This window comes from Acomys russatus, chromosome 28 (assembly GCF_903995435.1).
Source record: "Acomys russatus chromosome 28, mAcoRus1.1, whole genome shotgun sequence".
In the NCBI taxonomy this organism is placed as follows: Eukaryota; Metazoa; Chordata; class Mammalia; order Rodentia; family Muridae; genus Acomys; species Acomys russatus.
In genome coordinates this window covers 25,530,905-25,558,832 of record NC_067164.1, presented here as the reverse complement: position 1 = coordinate 25,558,832, position 27,928 = coordinate 25,530,905, and the positions used below count along the sequence as shown (strand labels likewise).

Here is a 27,928-nt window from a genome sequence, read left to right as displayed (position 1 = left end):
AGAGCAAGACCATCTGTACATGACTTCTCTTACATGGACAATATTGGCCTTTTCTTTATTTCTGAGTGTCAGCTTAGCTCAAAACCTCTTTGCCCATTTTAATTTTGAGACAGTACCTTGACGCTTTCCTATGTCCCTCTATCCCCAAGAACTACTTTTTTAAAAAGGTGGTGTGGTTTCCCTAATACTTATTAGAATAAAGAGATATTTTTAACACCCCAAAAGAGAAGGGGAGTTTATAAGTCCCCACCCCTACCTGAGGAGATAATGGTGATTGATGGCTGCTGTGGGAGAGGAGAGTCAGTTTTCTTTGGGCATATGTTTACTGGGAAGTTGCTGATGATGCTTCTAATAGTCCCACTCATGTGTATACAGGCAGCACTAATATGACTCGGTGGGATACTTAAGAAGGACAAGGGGGCCTGAATGAGGGGATTGGGGGATGAAGGCATATAATGATCAAAATACATTGTGTGAGGTTTTTTGTTGTTGTTTTGCTTTGTAAAAGGAAAGTACATGGCATGACAACCTGTTAGCTTGTACATTTTCCCCTCTACATTGCCGTCTAGTGTTTAGGAATCTGTCCTTTACCCACTTTACCTTCAGTTCCTCAATGACAACATGGAAAATTCTTTGACTGTAGAGTTACAAGGCATGAGAGGGGCGCACATGCCCAGGTAGCCTGTCCAGCATGACTGCTAAGGTGACACTGGCCTTCTTTGATCTCTCTGCTCCTCAGGATTACTATAAGATCATTAAAACACCCATGGATATGGGAACAATAAAGAAGCGCTTGGAAAACAACTATTACTGGAATGCTCAGGAATGTATCCAGGACTTCAACACTATGTTTACAAATTGTTACATCTACAACAAGGTGAGATGTGGGAGGCAGGGGTCCAGTTGCTCTGCTTGGGAAGGAAAAGAACAAAAAGTGGGGGTGTTTGTCAGGAGCCTAAGGGCAGGGTTGCTGGGAGCAGTTGGGCTGTAAGTATCATAGCAAGAAACTCCCAGAGGTAGAGTAATGGGACCTGTAATTGTGCCTAGGACTGGGTGTTTTGGGGGGGCGGGGGCAGGGGGACCTTATCTTTGTTAACCTGAAGCGCCTGCCTCTAGTACCCTTGGGATTTTTAGTTCTTGAGCATGTCTAGTAGAGAGCATAATGAGGACAGACAACGCCAGATGGTCTATTGGGATGATGTAGATTGTCAGGTAAAAGCCTGTGCAACTAGAGTCTTGCAGGAGTGTGCTCAGTCACAAACCTTGATGTGAGAGGGTACAGTGGGGCTAGCTGCAGATCCTAGCTGTTCTGTGGGTCACAGTCTCCTGGAACTGTGGACATGGCCATAAAATTGAATGTCCCCCTGGTCTTACATATAGACCCATGGGTCACTTCCCAACCCCGTAGCCAAACCTTTCGGCTCGGCTGTGCCATGAAGCCAGATCATTTGTTTACAGTTCAGACCACAGATGTGATTAAAACCAACCCTTTCAAATAGAACGACTCTGGAGGGAGACACTATACAGAACTCAGCTTTTGACCTCTGCTCGTGTAGTGGGTAAAATTGCCCAGAAGAGATGGGTAGGTGAGTTTCTTGAAGTTTACTGTGTTTTGTAAAGCCTTAGTTCTCACCACTTAGGAGGTACCAAACTGTACAGACTAGGCCCTCAGTTTAGAGCCGAAACGGGGACAGCATGTTCTGAACATGGTGACAGTGGGGGTCCATAAGGCAATGAGATACGGGCTTTGTCCAGACCCCACTGAGCTGCTGCTGGGGTACATTGGGGAGCACTGTTGAAACCCTAAAAAGTATTCATCACAAGAAATGCTGTGTAATTTAAGTATTTCTAGTGATTTCACTTGAGTTGTATCTGAAGAAATCCCAAAGTAATCCAGTTAGGAGATTGGCTGAGTTGGTAGGTACATAAGGCACAAGGATGGTTTCTTGGTGCTTAAAATTGAAGGGAGATACAGGTGGACAGCTCTTGTTAAGAATACCTAACATAGGTAGCATAACCGTTGTGGCCCCCTGGAGTCCAGATCATGGAAGGAGTCTGGGTACATGCTCCATGTGATGGGACATGGGGGTGGCCTTGGTGTCCTATCCACAAAAAATGGGAAGAGGGGGCCTTCCAGCTCTACCCCACCTGTTTCCTCATTCAGCCTGGAGATGACATCGTCTTAATGGCAGAAGCTCTGGAGAAGCTCTTCTTGCAAAAAATCAATGAACTGCCCACAGAAGAAACTGAGATAATGATAGTCCAGGCAAAAGGAAGAGGACGAGGGAGGAAAGAAGCAGGTAGAGTACTTGAAATAACAAGTAAATCAGCTGTGTTTCTCCCTCATATTTATTTCCCAAGTTTATCAGGGTGCTAGGGATTACAGGGAGTCGGGTGGTGACAGTAAATATTTCAGTGCTGTTGTTTGAACAGTATGCGATTAGTTTCAGTATTAGCTGTGCTCCCAGGGGAGGGGTCCCATGGATCTGAAGGTCTCCCCTGGACAGAAGTCATTGAGCCTGGAGTAGTTGATAGACTTAGGTACAAAAGAAAACATGACTTTTTCAAGCACTTTGGTGTTTAAATTCTTCACCTTTAGTGCTAAAGATGTTATTTTATTTATTTATTTACTTACTTACTCACTTATTGCTTTTTCTCTCAACTTTATTATTTATTTTGTGGTGCTAAAGCTCAGATCTAGCACTACTCACATAGTTAGGCAAATATTTCACCATTGAGCTTGAGCTCCAACCCTGCTTTTCTATTTCAGAATAAAAAAATTTAATCTGACAAGTTATTGTTACTGGTGTCCCAATCCTAGAGCCTTAAGATTTGTTATCTGAATTGCCTTAATGCACTATGTCAGTCGTGTTCACCTCTGATGCTCATTCATCTGAAGCCGATTACTTCTTGTCTGTGTGTATGTCCTGCTTCCCAGTTCCCACCTGTACCACCACTGACAAAACTCTAGCAGCCATCTGGCAGATTGCTATTAACAGGTATCCTTTATGGCTCTGAGCTGCAAAAGGGTGACAGTTTTCAGGTAGTTCCTGGATGTTAGTTATTTGCTTCTTTGAAGAGATGCATTTAGCCTGGCCTCCCTCCTTGCTGTAAAGTGGTAAAGACACAGGGCCGCTGAATCCAGTGTAGCACTTACCAAAGAAAGCCAGTCATTCACATGCATGTTCCTACTCCCTTCTCCTTTCCTCTCCCTCCCTCTCTGTCCTTCCTTCCTCACTCTTTTAGACAGGGCCTTTGTGTTAACTTAAGACTCAAGATTTTCGTGTCTCTTGAGTATTAGTGCCACATACATGAATGACTATTCAAAACCAGGCCACTCTTTCGGCAGTTACACTATCAAGTCACATCCCGTATGCATACATGCAGAGCCTACACCTCTTTTTCTGGGATTAGAAGTTTGGATTATTTGCAAAAGGGGTGGGCATGGCAGTGTCTTCTCTGTCCATCCCAGAAGAAGCTCAGGCTTGGGTATCTAGAGAGAGAAAACTGGGAAACTCAGTAGAACCTCCCTCCTGCCCCTCATATAGTATCTGGGCACTGCTCTAGGACAGCCTACAGATGCAGAGTGTTTTTTCCTTATTTCTCTTTCCCCTTTTTCTCTCCCTCCCCCTCTTTCCTGCCAAGACAGGGTTTCTCTGTGTAGTCCTGGCTGTCCTGGATGTGCTTTGTAGACCAGGCTGGCATCGAACTCAGAGATCCGCCTGCCTCTGTCTCCCCGAGTGCTGGGATTACAGGTGTGTGCCACCACGCCCAGCTTTGTCCTTTTTTTCTAACACAGGGTTTTTATTTATATAGCCCAGGCTGGCCCCAAATTATCAATCCTTGTACCCTGGCCTGCTCACTGCCGAGATTACAGGCTTTAAAGACTTGCTTGTATAGGGTATTGTCTGCCCTCTCTCCATGGCATTCAGTGTGCATGCAAAGGATGTGGCAGTATGGGGTATGGTCCCTAGACCACCAGCTCACATTTGAACGGTAGTTATAAACCTTTTTATGCTTTGTGTTGGGAGTATAGCTGCAAGGAAGCAACCTGGTTAGTCACGAAAGGCCACAACTCTCCACTAGTCTCCAGTGACTCTGAGAATTGAGGTCATGCTAGTTTTCAAAAACCTTTCAAGGTTGGCTGCTGCTAGATCTTGCCAAAAGCACTCTATGGGTGACACTTCTGGGAATGAGGATAGCTGTTTGAATTTCCCAAAGAACACTTTTTTGATTTGCATGTGCAGCCTGCTGCTAACACTAACCCTCAGCATATAGGTTTCCTTCTTCTTAAGCCTAGGCTTCCCTTTTTACAGCAGCCTGTGAAGAGTTGCCACCAGGACACCTCAGGAAATGTAGCATGGTATGCTGCTGCCCTCTCAACCCTGGGCACATGAGGATAAGTTTCATGTACAGTGATATCCGGAGTATTCAGAATAGTCTTACTCTAAAGTACATGTACTATACAAATATATATTGATGTTTTATCAGAGTCAGCCAGTGTGTGCTAGCATACCCTCTTTTAATCACCTATCTTTTTTATGATTGGTAGGGACAGCAAAGCCTGGTGTGCCCACGGTACCAAACACAACTCAAGCATCAACTTCTCCGCAGACCCAGACGCCTCAGCAGAACCCTCCTCCACCTGTGCAGGCCACAACTCATCCCTTTCCTGCTGTCACCCCAGACCTCATAGCCCAGCCTCCTGTCATGACAATGGTGCCCCCCCAGCCACTTCAGACACCTCCACCAGTACCCCCCCAGCCACAACCACCACCTGCTCCAGCTCCACAGCCTGTGCAGAGCCACCCACCCATCATTGCAACCACCCCACAGCCTATTAAGGTGAGCATCCTGGGCACTGGTGGACTGCTGCCATTAGAGACGGGCTTGCAGGAGAAAAATAGCTTCTCTTAGTTGTTTCTTCTACGGGCTGTATGGTCAAGGGCCTGGTATTAAGCAGGAAACTTCTTAAGGGGGTTCTGTGGCTTCTAAGGGAGCAAATACTATATTCGGTTTGTGCTTTTCTCATGTTGCTGCTTGGTCCTATGCCAGCTGTGGAAAACAGTGATGCGGCAGGGTCTCCGTGCAGTTAACTTTGGGCCTGTCGTGAATGTTGGGATCCTAGGCAGGGCTTGGTTTCAGAGGTGACCCTGAAGAGCAGCTGTACCAGCCAGAGCCTCTGATTGAGACTTTTGTGCCTGTGCTCATGGCAGACAAAGAAAGGGGTGAAGAGGAAAGCAGATACCACCACCCCCACCACCATCGACCCCATTCATGAGCCGCCCTCACTGGCCCCAGAGCCCAAGACCACCAAGTTGGGTCCTCGGCGGGAGAGCAGCAGGCCTGTGAAGCCCCCAAAGAAGGATGTACCAGACTCACAGCAGCACCCAGCACCAGAGAAGAGTAGCAAGATCTCTGAGCAGCTGAAGTGTTGCAGTGGCATCCTCAAGGAGATGTTTGCCAAGAAACATGCTGCCTATGCCTGGCCCTTCTACAAGCCTGTGGACGTGGAGGCCCTGGGTCTGCATGACTACTGTGACATCATTAAACACCCCATGGACATGAGCACAATCAAGGTTAGCGACCCGACCCCTGACATCTCCTAGACCAGTAAATCTAATACAATTCCCAGCTGCCCCTCTGCAGGGCATTGTTGAAGTGCACACTAACCTAGTGTACTTGGCCACTTTGGTTTCTGGTAGTAGTTCTGCCGCTTTCCTTGGTGTAAGGAGATATAAGATGTACACTTGGGGCCTCTCTTAATGCCCCCCTGTATTTCTTTGCAGCTGGCAGATGCTCTAGGAGACTCTGGATGCTCTGGGCTCAGTGTGATTGGGAAGGCTTTGCTGTTTTCTCTGTAGGAGATACGGCACTTTCAATATCGTCACCAAAGTATTTTAATGCCTTTTGTGATTTTTCTCCTTGTGGAAGTAAAATAACATTGCTCAAACAGGAGACAGTGCTATGTCCAGCTTCTATTCTGTTTTGTACCCTCAATATAAGTTAAGTACATTCAAGATCAGAACTGGACCCAGTCTTACTTTATCTTCTCATTAGTTCTGGCATAATCTCTTCTGGGATTCTGTGTGTTCAGTTTCCCTTTAGATATCGTAGTGACCTTAGTAGGTAAGCAAGTTTGGTACTAACAGGTCATTTTCCAGCCCTGAAACTTGGCATTGTCTTCTTGTTCATGCTGAGAACTGGAGTGATGACCTATTGCTGCTTTTTTGTCCCCATATTCCATATCCTTGCCCGGATTAAACTGAGAGCCACTAAGAGACTACTATTTTCCCACAGGTACCCATCTTTGTAGACAGACAGACAGATGGACAGGTAGACACCCACACACACATACAGCCTTCCCTTATTAAAACACAGACAGACATGGCTAACTAGGCCCTATCTTGTATTTACAGTCTAAACTAGAGTCCCGTGAGTACAGAGATGCCCAGGAATTTGGTGCTGATGTCCGATTGATGTTCTCCAACTGCTACAAGTACAACCCCCCTGACCATGAAGTGGTGGCCATGGCTCGAAAACTCCAGGTGAGGCTCCAAGAAGAGTAGGCCGGACGGGCCTTGTATGGGCCTTGGCAGATAGCAGTTCTGTAACTTCTCATAATAATGCTGTGGGGCGTGGGAGGAGGTTGAGTTTTTCCACTTGTTTTGGGTTTTTTCATTTGTTCATTTTTGAGACAGGGTTTTTCTTATGTAGGCTTGGCTATCCTGGAACTCTTACTATAGACCAGGCTGACATCTAACTCAGAGATCCCTCTGCTCAGCTCCTCCAAGCAGCATATGTAAATCACTCTAATGCATAGGTACATTTTAAGTCAGGGTTGTTAAAATTAAAATAGAGTGGCTGGTTTTGTGTCCCACTGAAAGTCTTCTTTCTTTCTCCTCCTCCACCCATATTCTGCTACTCTGCCGAAAAAGCATGTGTGTTGTGCCTGGACCCAGTTTCTTCAAAATAGACCTGTCTTTAGTAGGCGGAGGGCACTCCGTCAGGTTTAGACATCTTGACATTGTTGTATCCACATGTGAGCCAGACTAGTGGGATATTTTCCCACCAACTGTGGAAGCCTTTATTTGACAGTTTAGCTGCAAAGTGGCTATTTATATGTGGGTCTGTGTGACCATGGTCCCTAGCAGATTTAGTTCTCAGTCTCTGCCTTGAAAATCAGAATAAATGTGTGAACTGCTTCATCTGTTTATGGACAGGATCTCATACTGTAGCCCAGGCAGGCCTCAAACTATCAGTATTCCTCTTGAATCAGCCTCCCCGGTGCTGGGATTGCAGTTAGGAGCCACCACAGCTGCCCCACCCCCACCCCACCCCAGCAACCTGGAAGAAGCTTTTTTTATTTTAAAGAAAAGGATATACATACTTCAATTTATAGTGTTTAGGGTTTTGTTTTCTTTGTTTGTTTATTGGCTTTTTAAAAAAGTGATCAGTGTGGTTGAAATTGGAGACTAAAGGCAACATTTAATACCTTTATGACCTGCCTTTTACTTGTTCTTTTCAATTTTATTTTTACTTATGTGTCTCGCTATGTGTATGGAATCTCATAGAGACCAGAAGAGGACATAGGATGCCTTGGATTTGGAATTAAAGGGGAGTTATGAACTGCCTGACATGGGTGCTGGGAACTGAACTTAAGACTTGTAAGGTGCAAGTGCTCTTAACTACTGAGCCATCTCTCCAGCCCCCAGACCTGCCTTTTAAAGGAAATACCATAATTCCCAGCCATTTCTTCCTTAGTCTGTGGGTTGCTAATGCTCTTAGGGCAGTGGTCTGTAGGCTGAACAACCTGCTATTATGAAGCACAGGTATGTTAATTGTAGCACTCAATGCTTCCTTGGCTCTGCTTACGTAGCATTCTCTAGGTGCTTCTAGGGCAGAGGATTGCAAAGCTTTTGGTGACCCATTTGTTGGTCTTTGTCATACAGAGATCACTTGAACCTCAATGATTTTTCTGCCTCCATACTGTTCTATACAATAAGCTAGCATCTTCTTTCACAGAGTATAGGCACTTCTGTCATTTGGCTTCTAATGATGGGTTGCCTTCAGTTCAGAGAACTTGTCAGATTGACGGGTAACTTAATAGGATTGAATATTCTCTTTGTTGTTAGGGTTGACTTGGATCTTAAAATACAAATGCATGTTCAGACTAGAAGGATTTTTATTTTTTTTATTTTTTAAGCTTAGTTTGTTTTACATTTATTTGTTGAGATGTCTGTGCCTGGTGCTTGTGGAGTCCAGAAGAGGGTAGCAGATCCACTAGACTGCCTGCTGCCTGGTAGGTGCTGGGGACAAAGCCTGAATCCCCTGCTAGAATTTCCCTGAGTTTTGTTTTCTCTGACATGCACTGGAGTCTAGTATTCCCTTTCCTGTTTGGTGTTACCTGTCCCTCCGCTTCATAAAGAAGGCAGCTCCTTTACCATTTATCCTCGTCTTTACCAGTCTTTATATGGAATTCAGGCTTTCACATTTCACTACAGATTTTTAAAGGCTGTATCCTATTTATTAATTTATTTGAAAAGAGAGTTTCATTATGTATCTCTGGCTAGCTCCACCTCTGCATTCTGCGTGCTGGGATTAAATAGGCTCCACAATACCCCACTGACTGTAATTCTTAAACAGGGCCACCAAGTGGCAGTACTTTCAGACTTGGATCTTAGGATCCCTTCTTCTTCTCCTCACCTTCTTGAGAAGACAGCGCAGTGTTTGCCCATGGTGTCCAGATTTGATATCTGTGCCCTTTTTGCCGCCATTGTGAAAACCTCAAAGTTCACATCAATTACTTGCCAGCAGGGAAAAATGCTATTCTGAACTACTTTATTAAAGAAGGAAAAGAAAAGAACGTATCTAGCAGTTTCTTTCTGCATCTAATTTTTCCTATTCTCCTGGCACCTCTTTTTTACAGTCTCTACTTCTCTGAAGATTTTTGTTTTGGTGTCTGTTTTAAAAGTTTTCTTTTGTATACCTTTCTCTTAGTGAGTGAACCTGTCCAAGCATGACATTTTTATTATTATGATCACCAAGCTATCTGTCTCTGCATTGACTTGATAACAAGCTTTACTTATGAGAGGGTTTAGTCCACTTGAGGAGCAGGGGTAGGAGGTGTTTCTGAGAGTAGTAGCACCTTTTGCTAGGGGAGTTTGTGTTTGGGAAGGTAGTGTGTTTGTGGCATCTTTGGGTTTTGCATTCTTTTTCTACAATGCCCCTCTATCAGAATGTTGTAAGTAGTTAGAAAGAGGGACACAAAACTTTCACCCTGCTTATTTCTTTAAGAGGTATTGAAGGGCCGGGCACAGTGGCTCACGCCTGTAATCCCAGCGCTCAGGGAGGCAGAGACAGGCAGACTTCTGTGAATTTGAGACCAGCCTGGTCTACAAAGCAAGTCCAGGACAGCCAAGGCCACACAAAGAACCACACCACCACCACCACCAAAAATCTGTGCATCATGAGGACTAGAGTTTGTATCTCAGAACTTACACAATAAGCCAGGCATCCTGCACGTGATTATAACCTCAAGTTGGAGGGGGAATGGAGAAAGTAGGATTACCAGCTTTTGCTAGCTTCTTACCTTGCCAAAAACATGAACCCCAGGTTCCTAGCGAGACCCTTTCTCAAAGCAATAGGTGAATGATAAAGGACACCTGATGCCCTCTTCTGTTCTCCAAGTGTATATGGTCACACAGACACACAAAAACAAATTAAAAAAAAAAAGGTGTGTTGCTACGAAATTAAGTTCCTTAATTAGGCTATGCTGCATGATTAGAATTTACTTGGAAAAGTTATATAGAAAAGCACCCACTTCATTTTTCCCTTCTACTCTCCTTAATTTTGGGCATTTTGGAGACCTGTGTTTAGCCTGGCAGTGAGTGATGCCAAGCGACTCTAGTCTTGGAGTGTTTCCAGGGCTGCTAGATAGCCTACCCTTTATTTTTATTTTCTGTTCAAAGTCAGAAAATGTATAGTGATATAGTTAGGCCATGTGTTTACTGGGCGTTAGTTTGTTGAGGGGTGGTTACAAATTCAGGACGTTTGTAATTGTTTTCATAGGGAGAAAGAAACTATAAAGTACATTTAGATGCTTTGTGTCTCAGAGACAGGCAGGTTTGGACTGTTTGGACACTGGCTTCCTAGCATCTGAGAGTACTGAAAGAACTTTTATGTTTTCTTTATGTATCACATGCTGCCTGGGCTAAGTAAGGCTGCTTAGTTATTAAACAGACACAAGTAATTGCTCTATCTACGTGGGACTGACCTAAGACCTCTGCATATATCTTACAGTTGGGTAGCTTTGTCTTATTGTGGGACTCCCAACAGTGGGAGGAGGGGCTGTCTCTTAACTCTTTCGCCAGCTTCTAAGACCCTTTCCCTTATACTGGGTTGCCTTTTCTCGCCTTCATAGGAGGAGAGGTACGTAGTCTTTTTTGGAGAAAGGGTTTCTCTGTGTAGCCTTGTCCATCCTGGACTCCCTTTGTAGGCCAGGCTGGCTGGCCTTAAACTCACAGAGATCCACCTGCCTCTGCACCCCAAGTGCTAGGATTAAAGCCATGTGCCACCACTGCCTAGCATAGGAGGGAAGGTACCTAGTCTTACTGCAACTTGATAATGCTATGTTTGGTTGATTTCCATAAGAGGCCTGCCCTTTTCTGAAGAGAAATGGAGGAGTGAATGGGGATGGGCAGAGGCGAGGTGGGGGAGAGGAGGAAAGAGAAACTGTGGTTGGCGGGGGAAGGGTTGGCAATGACAACAAAGATGTTGATGATGATGATGATGGTGGTGGTGCTTGCTCTAAAAGCCATTGGGCTGTGATGAACAGAGGAAAGGAAAGACATAGACATCAAGTTTTAGGGCAGGTTGTAGCTGCACCTACCTTTAGATGTTTTCAACCCAACCAGAGGTCTGAGAGTTAGATTTCTCTGATGGGTGTTAGCATCCCCTGCCTGTGTTCTCTTCTCCTGGACTCACTTGTCTTTCTGAGGTCCTACACACCTTCTCCAGTTCCTCCCAGTTCTTTCTGCTCCCTTGTGTTTCTCCCTTAGTACAGCTTTGTGTTCACTAATGGTCCAGGTTCCCACTGGACTCTAGGTTCTTTAAAGTAGGAAGCCTTAGCAAGGTTGTCTTCCCATAGCTCTGTGTTGCAGATATCTGTATGGCCCAGGAAGCCAATAATGACACAGTGAGACTGAAGTGTAATTCAAAGCTGCAAGCACTACGCTGGGCAGAACCTAAACTGCTACTAACCTACCAGTAAACTAAAATAAACTACTCTAATTCTATGTCCTCATAACCTACTAGAACCCAATTAACTTGCCAATCTCATTCTCCTAGGCAGCTTCCCTCCACTCTCAACTCCCTGCTCCTGCCCCTCTCCTGGAAGCCCAGCCTTCCACTTCCTGTCCTTCTGCCCAGCTGACTGGCTAAACAGCACTTTATTGACAACTGCTACATCCACTCAAGGCGTTCCTCCACAGCTCTATTTTCCTCATGTCTCTACCTCTATTAAGGCAGGGCTCTTGTGTACCACAAAAAAAGAAACGGGTGAGTCATATCCTTTATCCTCATATCCTGGACACATTTTGGAAACCAGGACATCTATCCTTGCTCGATGATACTCTAATCTCAACCTGCTTCCTGTCTGGTATTCCTTGCTGCTTGTTCTTGTCTTTGGGCAAGTCAGAACACTTAGAGAATGGAAGGAGCCTCAGCGTGTTATCCACCCCATTCACATCAGGACAGCCAGTTTAGAAAAAAAATGGAGATGTCCTTACAGTAAAATGTATTTTAAAGCTGACCCAGGAAGGGTGGATGATATATAGGACCTGAAACAGCTTCAAATCAAGCCTTCCCTATGTTCTTAGAAGGAGAATTGGTCACTTCCTTTACTAAATCCTGCCACTTCTCAGGCATACTTCATTCACTACATTGCTCTGTTCTGCTTTACCATAGGCCTGGTCTTACAGAAACCCATGGCTCTGGCTGCTTTTTAGGAGGCCATGGCCTATCTACATCAAACACACTGAGTAATGGATTGAGCTTCTCTGCCACATAATAGGTTAATAGAAGTCTTAGTTGTTCCAATAGGGACTTCCACTTTGGTGTGGAGCTCCTTTCTTTCCTGGTCCTCCATCTTGTCAGGTGTTAGTCACCTCCTCTTCTTGTGTATATTTGTCAGAGCTCTGCTCTAGGATTTATTTCTGAATAAGTAAATTAGTGCAGGGCTGCTGTTTTGCCAGTTGAAGATAGTTTTTGTGATGTTTGGGATTCTGGGGTCTTTTCAGAAGATGTGTAAATGCTGGAGTCCCACTAGGTGGGTGGCTACTTGATTGGATGCTGTTTGTTGTTTATGGTGTGTCAGATAGTCATAAGTAAAGAAACAAGAAGAAATGAGATATCCTGGCAGCAAAGATCAAACTTGCCCAAAGGAACTTGATCCCCCTAATTATCAGGAAGTAGTCTGATAATCCCCTTCCTGTTCCCCTTTAGTCATTCTCTCCTGTCTGGTGTTAGAGGGTTGAAAGGGAAGAAGTAAAGGGTAGAAAAGGGTTGAAGAGAGAAAGGAACCCACAAAGTAGCAAAGGCCATCTCCATCTCCATATGCATGTCTCTCCTCCCCTTAATTTCTCTAGATTCACACTTCATTTTATTTTATTCTTAAAGTATATATAAAGAAATCTTTCTGGGAAGCCAGACTTAGTTTTTACACATCTGTTCTGTGGGTCATCACTGGATTGGCTGTGGAGTCCCTACCACAGGGAGGGTTTAGCAGTTGGTTGGCTGCATGTGACTTGGTCCCTAAGAGCACATGCAGGAGCTGTTGCTCCATGAGATCTGTAACTGCGTGTAACTGTCAGCTGGTCTCAGAGTCTCTTGAAGTGGGTTCCTGTGCCTAGAACCCTGTTGGCTTTTTCTCTGGTTGCCTATACCTCACAAGGTACTCCTTCCCTAAGCCTGTCATAAGCACCATACATCATAGCCAGCATTGCTGCCTGAAGCAGGGGCTTGCGTCTGTTTCGACCACCCTGAGTAGGAGGGAGGCAGATGCAGAAAAAAGTGCACTATGTTGGGAATCCTCAACTCAGAGCCAGTGTCAGTATTGTTCCTCTATGTGGAAGTCCAGCATACTGTTCTTCTGTCAGAGAGCTACAGACCTGACAGGAGATTCACAGGCATGTTTTCTGGGGGTTTTGCTAGTAGACTATAGCTTAATAAGCACCCTCAAACTAATGTTAGAATACAAGGTGTTGTTGTTTTGCCTTGGTCATTGTTTCCTCCAGGGAGTGTCTAGCCGCAGCAGGACTGGTTGTAGTGTCATGTGGGGTGGGGAGGGTGGGGCCAGAGAGAGATGTACTTACATATAGCTTCCTGTTGGTTTGATCCCAGGGGCTCCAGAGGCTGAGCACCCTGATAGGAATTTCTTTTTCTCCCCAGGATGTGTTTGAAATGCGCTTTGCCAAGATGCCTGATGAGCCTGAAGAGCCAGTTGTTACGGTGTCCTCCCCTGCAGTGCCACCCCCTACAAAGGTGGTGGCTCCACCCTCATCTAGTGACAGCAGCAGTGATAGTTCCTCAGACAGTGACAGTTCCACTGACGACTCCGAGGAAGAGCGAGCCCAGCGGCTGGCTGAGCTCCAGGAGCAGGTGAGGGAACCTGTGGTTCTATGCCCAGAAGCCAGGGTGGTCTCTCAGAGTTTTCAAGACTATGTCTCCAAAGGTTCCCTTGTGGCATTTCCTTTTTACTTATTCAATGACATCTTAACCCTATCAATGTATATGCTGTGTGCTTTGAATAGGAGTGAGGTATGGACATTTCAGGATCCTGGAGCTACCTGCCTACATCATCTTACCCCGGTGCTTCAGTGGACTCTTTACCAGCCCTTTAGAAACCTTCCTTCCTGGAAACACCCTGGCACTAAGATAGCCAGGAGATTTAGCATCGGTCAGCCTGGGCAGTTCCTCTGTTGTGGAGGACTGCAGCAGCAGCCCTTGGAAATCAGGGAGCGGGTAGTACACACTTCAGGGATCTCATTAACATGGCAGGTCTATCCTCTGCTTCTCCCACACCCACAGCCTGGCGCTCACGCACACGTTGTTCACAGGATACAGAGCTATCCTCCAGAGTTTAGATGGTGAGAACATTCAGTTCTGGTTGTGGGCAAATTAGTTTGCTTTTGAGATGGGCTGCCATTGTGTAGCCCTGGCTGGCCTGGAACTCGCAGATCCACCTACCTCTGCCTCCCAAATATGGGAAGGGGGTTGATTATAGGCCTGTGCCATTATACCTATCCTGGTTGTGATTTTTTTTCCCCCTCCTGTTTGCCCCACAGCTCAAAGCCGTGCATGAGCAGCTTGCAGCCCTCTCACAGCCCCAGCAGAACAAACCAAAGAAAAAGGAAAAGGACAAGAAGGAAAAGAAGAAGGAAAAGCACAAAAAGAAAGACGAAGTGGAGGAAAATAAGAAAAGCAAAACCAAGGAACTTCCTCCCAAAAAGACAAAGAAAAATAACAGCAACAGCAGTGTGAGGTCCGCGCTTCCCAATATTTTCATTTTTGGGAGTGGTGATCCCCAAAACCCTTTAGTAGGGAGGAAGACCACCTTTTCGCTGCAGTCAGCAGTCTGGGTTGGTGCCCTGTCATAAACACTGAGCTCTTCCTTCTTGAGTAGCTTTGGTAGCTCAGCGTGTTTACGAGAGGGGCTGCAGGAGGCCATTGTGCAGCTATAGCTCCTGCAGCTGCCAGAGTTTACAGCTGCTTATTCTAATAGCAAGTAGCCTTAAGTCTCATTTCCTGTGTGTGTGGGAAGCCAGATAGGATTCCTCTCCCCCTCCCCCACGCCTACCCCAACCACATACATTCTGAGGGATGTGTGCACAGTTTCTTTAGGGAACCCATTTTTATCTGTCATCATGATCCCTTCATAGCAAGAAGGAACCAGCACCCATGAAGAACAAGCCGCCTCCTACGTATGAATCAGAGGAAGAGGACAAGTGTAAGCCCATGTCCTATGAGGAGAAACGGCAGCTAAGTCTAGACATCAACAAACTTCCTGGTGAGAAGCTAGGCCGTGTAGTACACATCATCCAGTCGAGAGAGCCATCACTTAAGAATTCCAACCCTGATGAGATTGAAATTGATTTTGAGACCCTGAAACCGTCCACACTTCGAGAGTTGGAGCGCTATGTCACCTCCTGTTTGCGGAAGAAAAGGAAACCTCAAGGTATTCTTGAGAACTCTTGGAATAGGGGTCCTTCCCATGGACACGTTTAGTTAGCCCTCAGCACCTGAAGAGTGAAGCCTCACTTACCACCCCACACACAATTAAGAATTGCGTGGAGGGCCGGGAGAGATGGGTCAGAGGTTAAGAGCACTGAGTTCAATTCCTAGCAACCACATGGTGGCTCACAACCATCTATAATGTAATCTGATGCCCTCTCCTGGCCTGCAGGTGTACATACAGCCAGAGCACTGTATACATAATAAATAAATAAATGTTTTTTAAAAAAAAATAATAATTGCGTGGAAACCCCAAGAATGACAATACAGTGGACTCTGGATTGTCATGCCTTTCTGAACCTCTTTGGCGGCGGCTGGTGAGAGCTAGCTGAACCTCGCTTTAAGCAACGGCTGTTTTTATCTCTGGTTGCTAGCTGTACATTCTTCACCAAAAGTGATCTCCCACCTCTGTTGATGTTAGGCCAGGAGGAAAGCATATCCGGGTGTCCTAGGGATGTGTGTACTGGTGTTAGTTCATTACTGAGCCCCACTTTTGCTAGCAGGGGTAATGCCTACCCCATCCCTGCCAATAGTTTTCCAAACATTTCTTCCATCTTTTTTATATATGCCTCATATTGGCTTGTAATTTCCCCCCTTATTACTAGAGGGATTGGCTTAGAATGTATGTCAGAAGGTGGTGGTTGTTGTTGTTGTTTTTATCCTGCTTTGCTGTCACAGAGTAACTTCTAGGCCCTTAGAACTATGCTCTGACTCTGAAGTTCAGGAGCATCACATGGCTTTACTCTTTCAACTACACACGAGCTGGAAGAGCCCTAGTGGTCTTTGCTTGTTTTGGTGTGCTCGGTACACAATGCCCCTCTATAAAAAAATGCCTTCTCGTCCAGAGCTGCCAGTATATCGTATGAAGAAATTTTTCTCTGCCTTGTCTTCTAAATCCATGAGAAATCATTCAGAGGCTATTATAAGAGATTCATGAGGGCTTGAAATTGCAGCACAAAGCCACGTTTCAGTTAGTGAGTAGTAGGCTACCAGTGAGAACCATGGAACTACTTGCTTGGACCTGGGTTGGTAGTAGTTGTCAGAAGCAGCCTGTAAGCCTGCAGGGTACAGACTTCCCACTGGGCACTTGGTAGTATACTGTGGCTAGCAGTAGCTGCCTGGGTTGGTGTCCTTCCTGATACAGTTCTGTTGTTTGGGTTGCAGCTGAAAAAGCTGATGTGACTGCTGGTTCTTCCAAGATGAAGGGCTTCTCATCTTCTGAGTCGGAGAGCACCAGCGAATCCAGCTCCTCTGACAGTGAAGACTCAGAAACAGGTTAGCTGATTCCTGTCTAAGCATCTTATCAAGCTACCCCGCTCACCTTTGGTATTAGCTCAGAGACTGCTAACTCCGCCCAGAGTTGGTAGTCTCTGAGAACAGCCTGGGCCCTTCTGTCTACCCATCCACCATGTTAAATTTTCTCCTTGCAGGGTGGCAAGACACCCTGTGTAACAGCACTCTATTCTGTCCATGTGGGTAGGTGCAGAGTTTGAGGACTGCAGGTGTTGGAGTCCCATTAACCTTGGGTTGGAATGCCCCCTCCCCCACTCCCCTTCTCATATTTTGGCATTACAGTTGGCGTGGAAACAATTCTGGCCACATTTTATCACAATAGAGCCAAGCCACCTGCATAATCAGTCTGCTTTGAGCTCTGTTATCTGTAAGCTGTAAACTCTGAGAACTGCTGTTTTCTACTTCTCCTTAATGTGTTCACTGCTGTTTTGTGTTGGCTCTTCCCGGATCTGCTCTAACTACATGCCCACTGGGACATGTATGTTCTGCTCTTCTACTGATGTCTACTTGTGCTCTGTGGGCTTATATACTAGTGTTCAATTTCTATGTTTGCTCTGAGCACCAGTTGCAGAGCTGGAGATGCGAGTAGGTGGTAATAGTGGGAGCAGGTGCTCACACTGACCTCAAGGTAAAGATAGGGAAGAAAGCATCGTGTACCTGGGTTGCCTGACATATGGCTCATGTGAGTGGCATTACCCTTGGGCAGGGTGGGTCCCATCAGCTGAGCAGATAAGTTAGAGTCTACCAGGAGCCAGCCCTGGGGCCTTAAATGGGCTAGGATGTGTGAGATCTAGAGTGGAAAGTGGGTCTGAGGACCGAAAGGCTCCTGGCAGTCTTCACGGATCTAGAATAATGAGCTGATTGTGTCAAGCGAGGTCAAGGCTCCCTTACAACAACTAAGATGAGCTTTGTTGCTTCAGACTGTACACACAGGTCCACCTCTGCTCAGAGAAACTAGGAGCTACGGGGAGGAAGCATTTTTTGTGGGCCATGGAGTAGGCTTGGGCTTTTCCAGGTTTTTTGATGAGCAATATAATTAAAAGGGAAATATAATCTATTACGAAATTTGTGTCCTGCATTTGTTCCACATGGACTGCAGAAGTTGGCTGGTCTCGATAGCCTCCCTTATCATTATTCTCTCCCCTTTTCATTCTAAAACACCTTGCTTTGCTTTCCCATGAACCAGTAGGTGGAGCTGTAGCCTAGGCCTGCTGCGAAGGGCTGGCCCTGAGCCATTCTTGCTTTGAACTGGGGCCACTGCCTTCAGCAGGGTAAACGGGGTGAATAGATGTATTCTTAGGGCTCCATTAACATTCTTGGTGGCTACTGACTTTTCACTTTCATTGCCAGCCAAGCTTCAGACTTGCCTTTCCTCTGGGTTTTTTGTGCCTCCTGTGTTTTCCAGATCGTTCCATCTAAGATTTTGCAGCCTTCTTTTTTAAGAATTCAAGTAAGATCAAAAGACAATCCCAGAGTCTGACCCTGACCCCCTGACCTGATGCTGACTTAGCTTACTTCTGGGATATTGGGGACTCAAACACACACACACACACACACACACACACACACACACACACACACACACACACACACACACTCACTCTCTCTCTCTCTCTCTCTCTCTCTCTCTCTCTCTCTCTCTCTCTCTCTCTCTCTCTCTCTCTCTTCCCACAACTGTCTTCCTGTGGTCCCATACGAGTGCCCTGCTTCTTTCCCTGGTGGCTGTCATAATGACATTTCCAGTAGCTTTTTGCTACTGTTACAGAGGTTTTTTTTTCCCCCCCCGCCCGCGCGCGCGCCTCCCACCCCACACCCCCCCATAGGCCACCTTCCTTAAGTAGAAAGCTTGTGCAACAAGTAATCTGATAGTCCTGGGAATGGGGTGAGATTAAAGTCATTGATCTGCTAACCTGCAGACTTCTAGGCCTTGGACTTGTAGCCCTGACTATTTGCTTGGATTGCGTCCCTCCCTTGTTGCAGATGATTTCCTTTCCGTTTTTGTTTTTGTTTTTGCTGCCTCTCTCTTGTCTTCATTCGGGCCACTAGTATTGCCAATGGAGTGGTAGGTTTTTGTTTCCTACTGTGTGCAGAGTGCTAAGTTGTGAGGCTGTTGAAAATACTGCACAGGAAGAACCTGCTGAGAGTTTGTTGCAGATCTTCAGATGGGACACGCAGAAGGACACAAACACACATGGACACACTAGTAAAGGTCACACCAGTAAAACATAGCTTTTGTCTCCTCATGCCACACAGGCACTGCACTTTGTGGTGTGTAGTTCAGGGATGGGCAGATCCTCTAGCAGGGTTCAGGAAGCTCAGCTGCCCCAACCTCCGTGAGTTCCTGGTAGTTCTTTCTGCCTTGGCAGGAGAGTGGGATAGGGATGTGGTTGACACTGAAGGCGTTTAACTTTGGTCTTTGGGTCTAGTTTATGTTTTCCTTGTTCTTTTCTGTGGAATTGAAGCTACTGAAGCTGTATGACCCCAGGGACACAAATCTCCTAAAGGAACTTAGAGCAGCACTCAGTAGGGGCTGGGATGGTGTATAAGAAACTCCTCTGCATGCATGACAGGGATGCTCAGCGTTCATGCACACTGTAGGGTAGGATGTTTTCCTAGCTGGATTCCAGCTCCTGTTACTCATTTTCTATAACAGCACCAATGACTGTTCTTGACTCCAATCTTGAGCCCAGCTATTTGTTGTTGGCTTGTTTTGTTTTCTAATGAGTCTGGAACTGCTTGGGGCTTCAGTGTTTGAATAAGGCCCAGGTGCCACCTCTCTTCACCATGTAGGAAGTCTTCAGACCTGGGTGAGGCAAGTTGGAGTAAGATACTGTGGCTCTTTTTTCCTATTACCCTCCCAGCTGTGGCCACCAGCATAGGATCAAATAAATTGTCATTTGAGGTAAAGGAGGTCCTAAGACTCTGTTTCAGTTCTTTCATCATATTGCTAATACTTAGTTCTCCTCACATTTTCCTCAGGTCTTTGTGGGCATGGGTGGCTACATAGTTTATGTACTTCCTCTATGAGCCACCCTTAGAGTGCACCTCAGCTACCCAGCTGGAATGCGTTTGGAGCAGTATGGTGAGAAGGGAAGGCTAAAGGTTCTGTGGCCTGTTCATGCAAGAGCACAGTCCAGCTATTTTAGTCTTATTTCCTTTTCCCAGGATTGGAGCATGTGGGTGTTCCTAAATAGCTCCAGAATAAAGAGGAATGCATGGTGTTTTGGAAAGGCTGGAGCTGGGAAGTGCAGACAGAGGCCATGAGACACTCTCTTGAGGCTCTAATCAGGATACTCGCCTCAGCTCCCTGGCCCCAGGATCTTTGAGAGACTCCTTCAAGTCTTATCTCAGGGCTATGGTGGTCCTGCTGCCCGAATTGCTTAAGAAAGGGGTAAGGCCTCTCAAGTACAAAATATGCAAAGCCAGGTGACACCTTCAAGAAGCCCAGGAGTTTGGAGGGATTGGGGTTTCCCTGGGGTGAGGGCCAGCCTTTTGGAATGTGGCCTACAGTAAGAGGCTATGTGGGCGGGGTTTTCCCAGGCATGTTCTGGGACTAGGGATTGTAACATTTATAATTCCAGCAGAGGTGCCGCCACTCTGCTACATGTGGGAACCAGTCCAAGCCCCTCTCTGGACCAGAAGCCATATTGGATATTCAAAAAAAGGATGGAAAGGACAAGGCCTTTTCTCTTTGGCCTTTCCCTCCCCTCAACAATTGTTACCATCAAATCCCCTTTTCTTTTCTTTTCTTTCTTTCTTTCTTTCTCTTTTTTTGTTTGTTTGTTTGTTTTGTTTGTTTCAAGACAGGGTCTCTCTGTGTTAGCCTTGGCTGTCCTGAACTCGTAGACCAGGCTGGCCTTGAACTCACAGCGATCCGCCTGCCTCTGCCTCCTGCGTGCTGGGATTAAAGGTGTGCGCCACCACGCCTAGCTCAAATCCCCTTTTCATAGTTTCTACTTTGGTTTTGGAGATGTAGAGACAGAGATGACTCTGTTCTTTGCCTACCTCCTTTGTTGGGGGCTTTACCTACCTGACGACACTGTGAGAAAAGGTTGGTATTTTCTGAGGAACGACTGACTAGATGGTGACTGGTAACTTTGACATACCTGACTGCTGAAATCACTCAAGGGCACCTCTCACATTCAAGACAGACTTTAGGGGTAAAGAAAATACCAGCATAACAGGGCACATGGAACTAATTAGCAGAGTCAGTTCTGTCTAGAAGTGCAGACAGACTTGTAGCAGGGTTAGAGTCTTGTACATATACTATTAGTATTTCTGTGGTATAGATTTACCCATCCTACTGAGGCAGGGCTGGGGCTCCTGGTTTCCAACACGGTTCTCTTGTGCCCTTTTAGTCACTAGGGTACAGAAGCTGGCTCAATCTGCAATGCTTCTGTTCTTGTAACTTAAACGGTACGTTCCACACCATTCTCTCACACTGGTTTCTTTCTCCCTCTACGTAGGTCCTGCCTAATCATTGGACACGGACTCTTAATAAAACGGTCTTCAGTTCCAGATTCCTTCCCAGCGAGCTATAGCTTAAGTCCATTTTCTTCTGTGAAAGGGACAGGACTCCATCAAGTTATGGAATTGCTCAGAGCCCTGGGCCTGTCCCCCGGGGTGGATTAGTCATGTCCAGCAGCACACCTAGTCTCACCTTCAGGAAGGCTGCCTGCCTGGCTTGCTGCCTGGCCTCTCTGTACAAAGACTGCCTGGCTATCCTGCCCGGCCCCCTTGGTCACCTGGGGTCTCCTGGGTGGGTGGCATCTCCTAGAGGGTGGTGATACGCCTCCTCTCTGCATACATGTGGTGCTGCCCTATGTATGAAGCCTGATCACAGTGTGTTTCCTTTCTCTGTCCCCTCCATCTTTTTCTGAGACTCCAGACCTTGCAGACTTTAGCCCAGGAAAGATCTAATTCACCCTGAGGGCGAACATGTGGGTTCTTTAAAGGCCAGCTGGGCTCCCAAAGGTTATGTGAGGCCACCCTGGTTGGCTTGATTAGCTGGAAGCCGTTACCAGCTTTAGCTGACCCATAGCCTCCTGAATTCTCCTTGAGTCTCCATTGTCCCCATAGAGAACTGAAAGCTTAAGTGGCCCAGCAGGCATTTCCCAAGTTCCTTGATCTTTTCTCAAGTCACATAAGAAAAATACCCTTCAAGGCTGCTGGTGAGGGGCATACAGGCACATTAGGCCCCACTGCCAAGCTGGGTCAGATCTGGGAAGTAGGCAAAAAGGAGATCATGAGTACTTGTGAGTTGCCTACAGCGCCTCCCCAAGCTCCATTGCCATCATGACCATCCTCATCTTCAGCTTCCTATAATGACAACACTATTGGGGTAGAACAGGCAAGAGTGTGTCATATCACCCAAAGCTTTCCAGAGACAAACTGAAATAACGCTGGGTTTTGTTTTGTTTTTTTGTTTGTTTGTTTGTTTGTTTTGTATGGGTGGTAGTGTTTGAGATTTTTGTTCGTTTCCTGCCTGAAAACAAGTACTGGTCCTTGCCCCTTTTTGATCATAAATCTGACATCTTACCAGAAAACTTCCTAACATAAAAAGACCTCTGAGGAGTTGCATCTGTATTTTAGTGGGCTCTTTCTGTCCTTTTCTCCCTTAAAATGCACTTTTACATATTTCTGAGAGGACTGTTTTCTTGGAGCCTGCCATCCCCTGGGTCTAAAAGCAGTCTAAGGTGGTGCTCTGCCCCTTGCCAGATTTCGGGGTCCTTGGGCTGCTTGCTGCCCTGTACCTGACTAAGGCCTTTGGATCTCAGACTCTCTAGACCTTCTAGTGTCATCCTCCTCCCCCCCCCCCACCCCCATAGTAATGCTGCTGAGTTCCTAGGCCATTCCAAGTCCCTCTGTGCTGTCTAGCTTTAAGTTAGTTCCTTTTGCCAAACAGACTATTTTGAGCTGCCCTTTGGCCTGTGCCTGACGTGTTCCCAATGAACTTGGCTTGGCTGGGACTAGAGGGAAGGGAGACTTCTTGCTCAGATTCCCACAGGACAGTTGGGAAGCTGTTGGCACTATCTTTCTGGGAAGATTTGCTATCTTGGACCAAATGGTAGCCTACATTCCCACAGTGTCTTGGCTGTGTGCCGCCTCTGCCCCTCCCTACACCCTCTCTACACACGTGCATGCATACAGGACAGATGGTCCTGTATAGTACTCTCTGCTGTCCAGAATCCCATTTCTGCCTGTGTGGGCCTTCTGTGTGGCAGGAACATTCAGGATCTGTTGAACTTGAAAGATCTTTAGACTTAAACTATCAATTGTACTTGGTGCCCTGGGAACACAGCCAGAAAGGACAGTGTCCCACCTGCTCTTCCTTGTTGGTGGTTTTCTGTTTCTAGGCAATGGGAGGTTCAAGGTGTGGGGGGGGGCCCCGCTAAGCTTCGTGTACCACCTGACTATGGGGTCCTGTTGGGGAGACAGCCAAGACAGTGGAGGGCTCCTCCTCTGATTGCCCTGCCCTTAAATCTCTGTGTCCTTCATTCAAGTGGGACTGGCTGGAGTGAAAGAAATCAGTGTTTAAATCAGATTTTTTACTTTGTACAATACCATCCTATGTAAAGATGAAACTTGTGTTGGAGTTTAAGATTGTTATGGAATAAAGATCACACAGTATTTGAGGCCATCTTCATGTAGCCCTTTCTAGAGAGTTTTGTGGGGGGTGGTCTGGGGCTGGTATGTCATGAAGCTGTACATTTACTGTCTTGTCTTCTTACTGGTAACCCAACACCAGGCTTGGACCACAGGACTGCCTCACAATACATTTCAGGTCCACTAGCCTCACCTGGGCCCAGGGGGCTCCCTCATACCTTCACTTCCACTCTGAAGATGAGTCCCAGAATACTCCTGGGACCTTTACAGTGCCGTTGAGATACCTCATAGAACGCCTATGTCCACTGCTCTTGGTAGTAAGCCTGGTTTTGTAGACCTCTGCTTACAACTTGAGGCAGGTGGTAAGGCAGGAGCCATTGACCTTTTATGTAAGTGGGAAAGCAATGCTTTGTTCAGTGTTACTGGACAACAGGCGGCAGCCCCCACCACCACCACCACCCTCCCCACACATCTCACCACTCACTTTAGCATTTAGGTAGCACCTCCAAGGTTTTTTTCAGGTCTCATTTGACACACTGGTTTAGCTTCATCTCTTAGCTTCTCTATGCTGAGAACCCCTCGAGTGTACTCAGCATTTGTTTTGAGTAGCTCACCCCAAGTCCCTGTCTCTCCTGCCCCACTTTACCTTTTTACACCGGAAGTGCTATAATAGAGGAGCCTCTCCACTAGCTGTCCCAGCCTCCCTGTCTCTTTCTCCCACTACTGAATTATTGGCTGTCTAGCCTTTGTGTGTCCCCTGTCATACAAGTCCTTCTGGTGTGAGGGCTCCAGCTAGTGCTGCCTCCACACTCAAAACAGCCAAATGGGGTTTTTCCCCAATTCCCCAAATCTTCCCAACAACCCCCTTTTGAATATCTTCATTGTAAGGTCTCTTACCAAACTTTTTTTTGTGACCCAAGGAGATGTGAGAGCTCTGATCCTGGCATCCAAATTTAGGGTCAGCCTTGGGTTTCCATGTGCTGGGTGTCCTCACTTGCGCCCCTTTGCCATTTGTAGGAGGACGTGTTTGTGACTGCTGATGTCTAGATTTGTGTCATGTCAGTCCTGCGTGGAGTGGTGAGCTCCTGCCAGGTAGCAGAGGCCCTGTGTTTCACAGTAGCTTGGCACAGCTAAGAGCAGACGGAGGTGGCCTGGACACTAGCAGCAAGGACTGATGTTGTGACAAGGTGCCTTGGGGGGAAGCCAAAGTGACTTTTGGTGACAGGAATCTGAAAGGCTCTGTACCATGGGCCCAGCCTCTAACCTGGTGAATGACAGTTGTATTGTTTGTCAACCCTGGGGTACTTCCTGGATCTTACCCTTCTTCTGGAATACCCAGCTGGTAAAACAGCCTTAGAAACGCTCAGGGTAGTGAGAGGTATGCACCTAGGCTTTTAACCAGCCTCACAGAGGTACACATACGAAGCACCAGACCTTCAGCTCTTTGAAGAGCCAAGGCACGTATGCCTTCTTTCTGTAGCATACTGACAGTTCCAGAGAAGGAACATGACTGACATCTGTCTTGCCGAAGGAAGAGAAGGGGCCAGTGCCATCTTTTTGGTAGTTAGCACCTGCCCTGTTTGTTCCTGGTCATTTTGGGGAGGCCATCCTGCCTCCTTACTCCTAAAAGGATTCTCACTCAGCAGCACTTTCCTTGCCCACTCTGAGGCAAGAACCTCAGTAATAAATTCTGCCAGAGCCCCTAAATTACTGACTCACCTTTTTTAATGGAGCCTTGTTCTCAAACATCCAATGGGGTCATTATAGACATTCTGAGTTATTCTACAACATATAGCAGGTTAGAATCCAGAATGTGCTAACACTTAACACCCAAGATACGACTTGTGAGATGGGGAAGTATAAGCTAAGGCCGCCATAGCTTAGATCCTGATATAGCTAGGGCCTTGTCCTTTACTTGTGCCTGTGGTCTAAAGCTTGCTAAGGTATTTTTTCAGGCACAGGTCCCTAGGATAGCTACAGGCAGATGGATAAGTGACACTCCATTTATCTTTTTCTTCCTGTGATGGCACAATTCAAGTGCATTTTCAATGTTACCAGCCCTTGTCCTGAATGCCCTGTCATTGTCCTCTTGCATCCGAGGCCAATTGATGATCTCTTCCTCAGAGTCTCACTACCTTTTCTTTTCTCTGCAGAGATGGCTCCTAAGTCAAAAAAGAAGGGGCATCCTGGGAGGGACCAAAAAAAGGTACGTGCATTGGGGGTGTCTTCTTAGGTGACAGCTGGCCACTCAGCTGAGAGGGTACTGTGGGTCTGACCCAGGCTGGTTTCTCCTATCTGACATCAGCCTTGGGTGTCTCTCTGTCTGCCTGCAGCATCACCATCATCACCATCAACAGATGCAGCCAGCCCCGGCTCCTGTGCCCCAGCAGCCGCCCCCACCTCCACAGCAGCCTCCTCCACCCCCACCTCCACAGCAACAACAACAGCCCCCACCCCCTCCACCACCACCCTCCATGCCTCAGCAGACTGCCCCAGCGATGAAGTCCTCGCCCCCGCCCTTCATCACTGCCCAAGTCCCCGTCCTGGAACCACAGCTACCAGGCAGTGTCTTTGACCCTATTGGCCACTTCACCCAGCCCATCTTGCACCTGCCGCAGCCGGAGCTGCCTCCTCACCTGCCCCAGCCTCCTGAGCACAGCACTCCACCCCATCTCAACCAGCATGCCGTGGTCTCTCCTCCAGGTGAGCCATGGCTATCTCTCCCTCTGCCACCTTCCTTTTACCGCATCATGACCTGTTACTCTAGGCAGCCTGTTAGCTTCAGTAATCAAATCAGTAGCTTCTCCGGGACTTGACTGGCATGTTAGAAGATTGTAGTTTAAATCTCTGGGGCCAGGCATTAAGGTAGATTAGAAAAGATTGGGCCTGTCTGCAGCTCTTGGTTTAGGGCATGGAAGAGACATACTCATTCTCACAGTTACTCCTGTGGAACGTGAACAACATGGATGGGGATGGAGAGAGAGAGAAGTGGGTTGCTCACCCTCTTAGCAATTTGATGACAGTCTGGAAGTAGTAAGACCTGAGTAAGGTCTGCCCAGGGAACAAGAGGAAGGGTTAGGGACACAGAGTGTGTATATGTCGGGATGACTGTAAGGAACCTACTTCTTGTAGGGCTTTCTGAAAGCTGTCTTTATTGTACTATTTGTGGAAGCTTAGGGAAAGTGGGGAAAGAAAAGAAGGCAGTCACTGTAGTTCAGACAAAGTCAGGATAGAACAGAAAAACCAGTCCAGAGTCATAGATAAGCAACTAAGGCCTCACTTCCATATTTTTTATCATTCCAGCTTTGCATAATGCACTGCCCCAGCAACCATCTCGGCCCAGCAACCGAGCTGCTGCTCTGCCTCCAAAGCCTACCCGACCCCCATCTGTGTCCCCTGCCCTGGCCCAGCCCCCCCTGCTCCCACAGCCACCCATGTCTCAGCCCCCCCAAGTGCTGCTGGAGGATGAAGAGCCACCTGCCCCACCCCTCACCTCCATGCAGATGCAGTTGTACCTACAACAGCTGCAGAAGGTGCAGCCCCCCACACCGCTACTCCCTTCCGTGAAGGTGCAGTCCCAACCCCCACCTCCTTTGCCCCCTCCACCCCACCCTTCTGTGCAGCAGCAGCAGCTCCAGCAGCAGCCCCCACCACCTCCACCACCCCAGCCCCAGCCACCACCCCAGCAACAACACCAACCCCCACCACGGCCAGTTCACTTGCCATCCATGCCCTTTTCTGCTCACATCCAGCAGCCCCCACCCCCCACAGGACAGCAGCCTACCCACCCGCCCCCAGGACAGCAGCCACCCCCACCACAGCCTGCCAAGCCTCAGCAAGTCATTCAGCATCACCCTTCACCCCGGCACCACAAGTCAGACCCCTACTCAGCCAGTAAGTAGTTTCTGTTCTTGTACTCGGGGGAGTCTGGAGCTGGGCTTCGTGTCTTATTCTGACAAAGCTGTTAGTTGTGTTTCAGGCTTCATTGGGTTCAGAGCCAAACCCTGTAGGCACTGTGTAGTTGGAGTATCACCGCCCCTCCTTTGTATTTATCAGGTTATTTGCTTTGCTCACAAGGAGAAGTAGCCCAGAAAAAGATTTCCCTTGACCTTAATTCCTGCTAAATGGGAGCCAGCAGCCAGTTAAGGCACCAGATCTACCCATTCAGGGCCTGGGTGGGTAGGTCTCTAAGCAGGAGCTAATTTGGTAAACAGGTTGGGAATCAGAATAGTTTGGGGAGTAGTCAGTCTCTATACCGAGCTCCAAAGACCCGGGTAGCATTGCATGGACCATGTTGGGGAATAGGACTCAGAAGCAGATTGACTCAGGAACACTCCCTGTCTGCAGCCTAGTGCAGACCTTTCATTCTCCATCGGGGTTGTTTAGTTAGGCCTTTCACCTTCTTTTCTTTTTCTTTCTTTTCTTTAATATGTATACAGTATTTTGCCTGCAGGCCAGAATAGGGCACCAGATCTCATTATAGATGTTATGAGCCACCATGTGGTTCCTGGGAATTGAACTCTGGACCTCTGCAAGAGCAGCCAGCAGAAGCGCTCTTAACCTCTGAGCCATCTCTCCAGCCCCCGGCCTTTCACCTTTCTTGCACACTTGGCTTTGAAATGTTGGTAACCAAAATGCTGTGGCCATCCCTGGCTAAAAAGTGTGCCATTCAAAGCTTACCGTAACACCTTACAGTAAGAGTTGAGGGCCAGGGTGGGGTTCCTGGGCTCAGCACTAT

At 47.1% G+C, this 27,928-nt stretch overlaps 1 protein-coding gene across 6 annotated transcripts in view; it reads left to right on the top strand.

Moving 5' to 3' along the window:
- Brd4 (bromodomain containing 4) overlaps positions 1 to 27,928 on the top strand; it is an 83,761-nt gene that overhangs the window by 51,197 nt on the left and 4,636 nt on the right. For 3 of the 6 annotated variants that reach the window (XM_051170769.1, XM_051170767.1, XM_051170768.1), the window contains exons 3-14: positions 740 to 877; positions 2,165 to 2,300; positions 4,553 to 4,845; positions 5,217 to 5,579; positions 6,420 to 6,548; positions 13,450 to 13,659; positions 14,346 to 14,542; positions 14,940 to 15,235; positions 16,456 to 16,566; positions 25,344 to 25,396; positions 25,524 to 25,893; positions 26,494 to 27,084. In XM_051170769.1, coding sequence (XP_051026726.1) covers positions 740 to 877; positions 2,165 to 2,300; positions 4,553 to 4,845; positions 5,217 to 5,579; positions 6,420 to 6,548; positions 13,450 to 13,659; positions 14,346 to 14,542; positions 14,940 to 15,235; positions 16,456 to 16,566; positions 25,344 to 25,396; positions 25,524 to 25,893; positions 26,494 to 27,084 — 2,887 coding nt within the window. The other 3 variants (XM_051170770.1, XM_051170772.1, XM_051170773.1) reach the window with 3 other exon arrangements.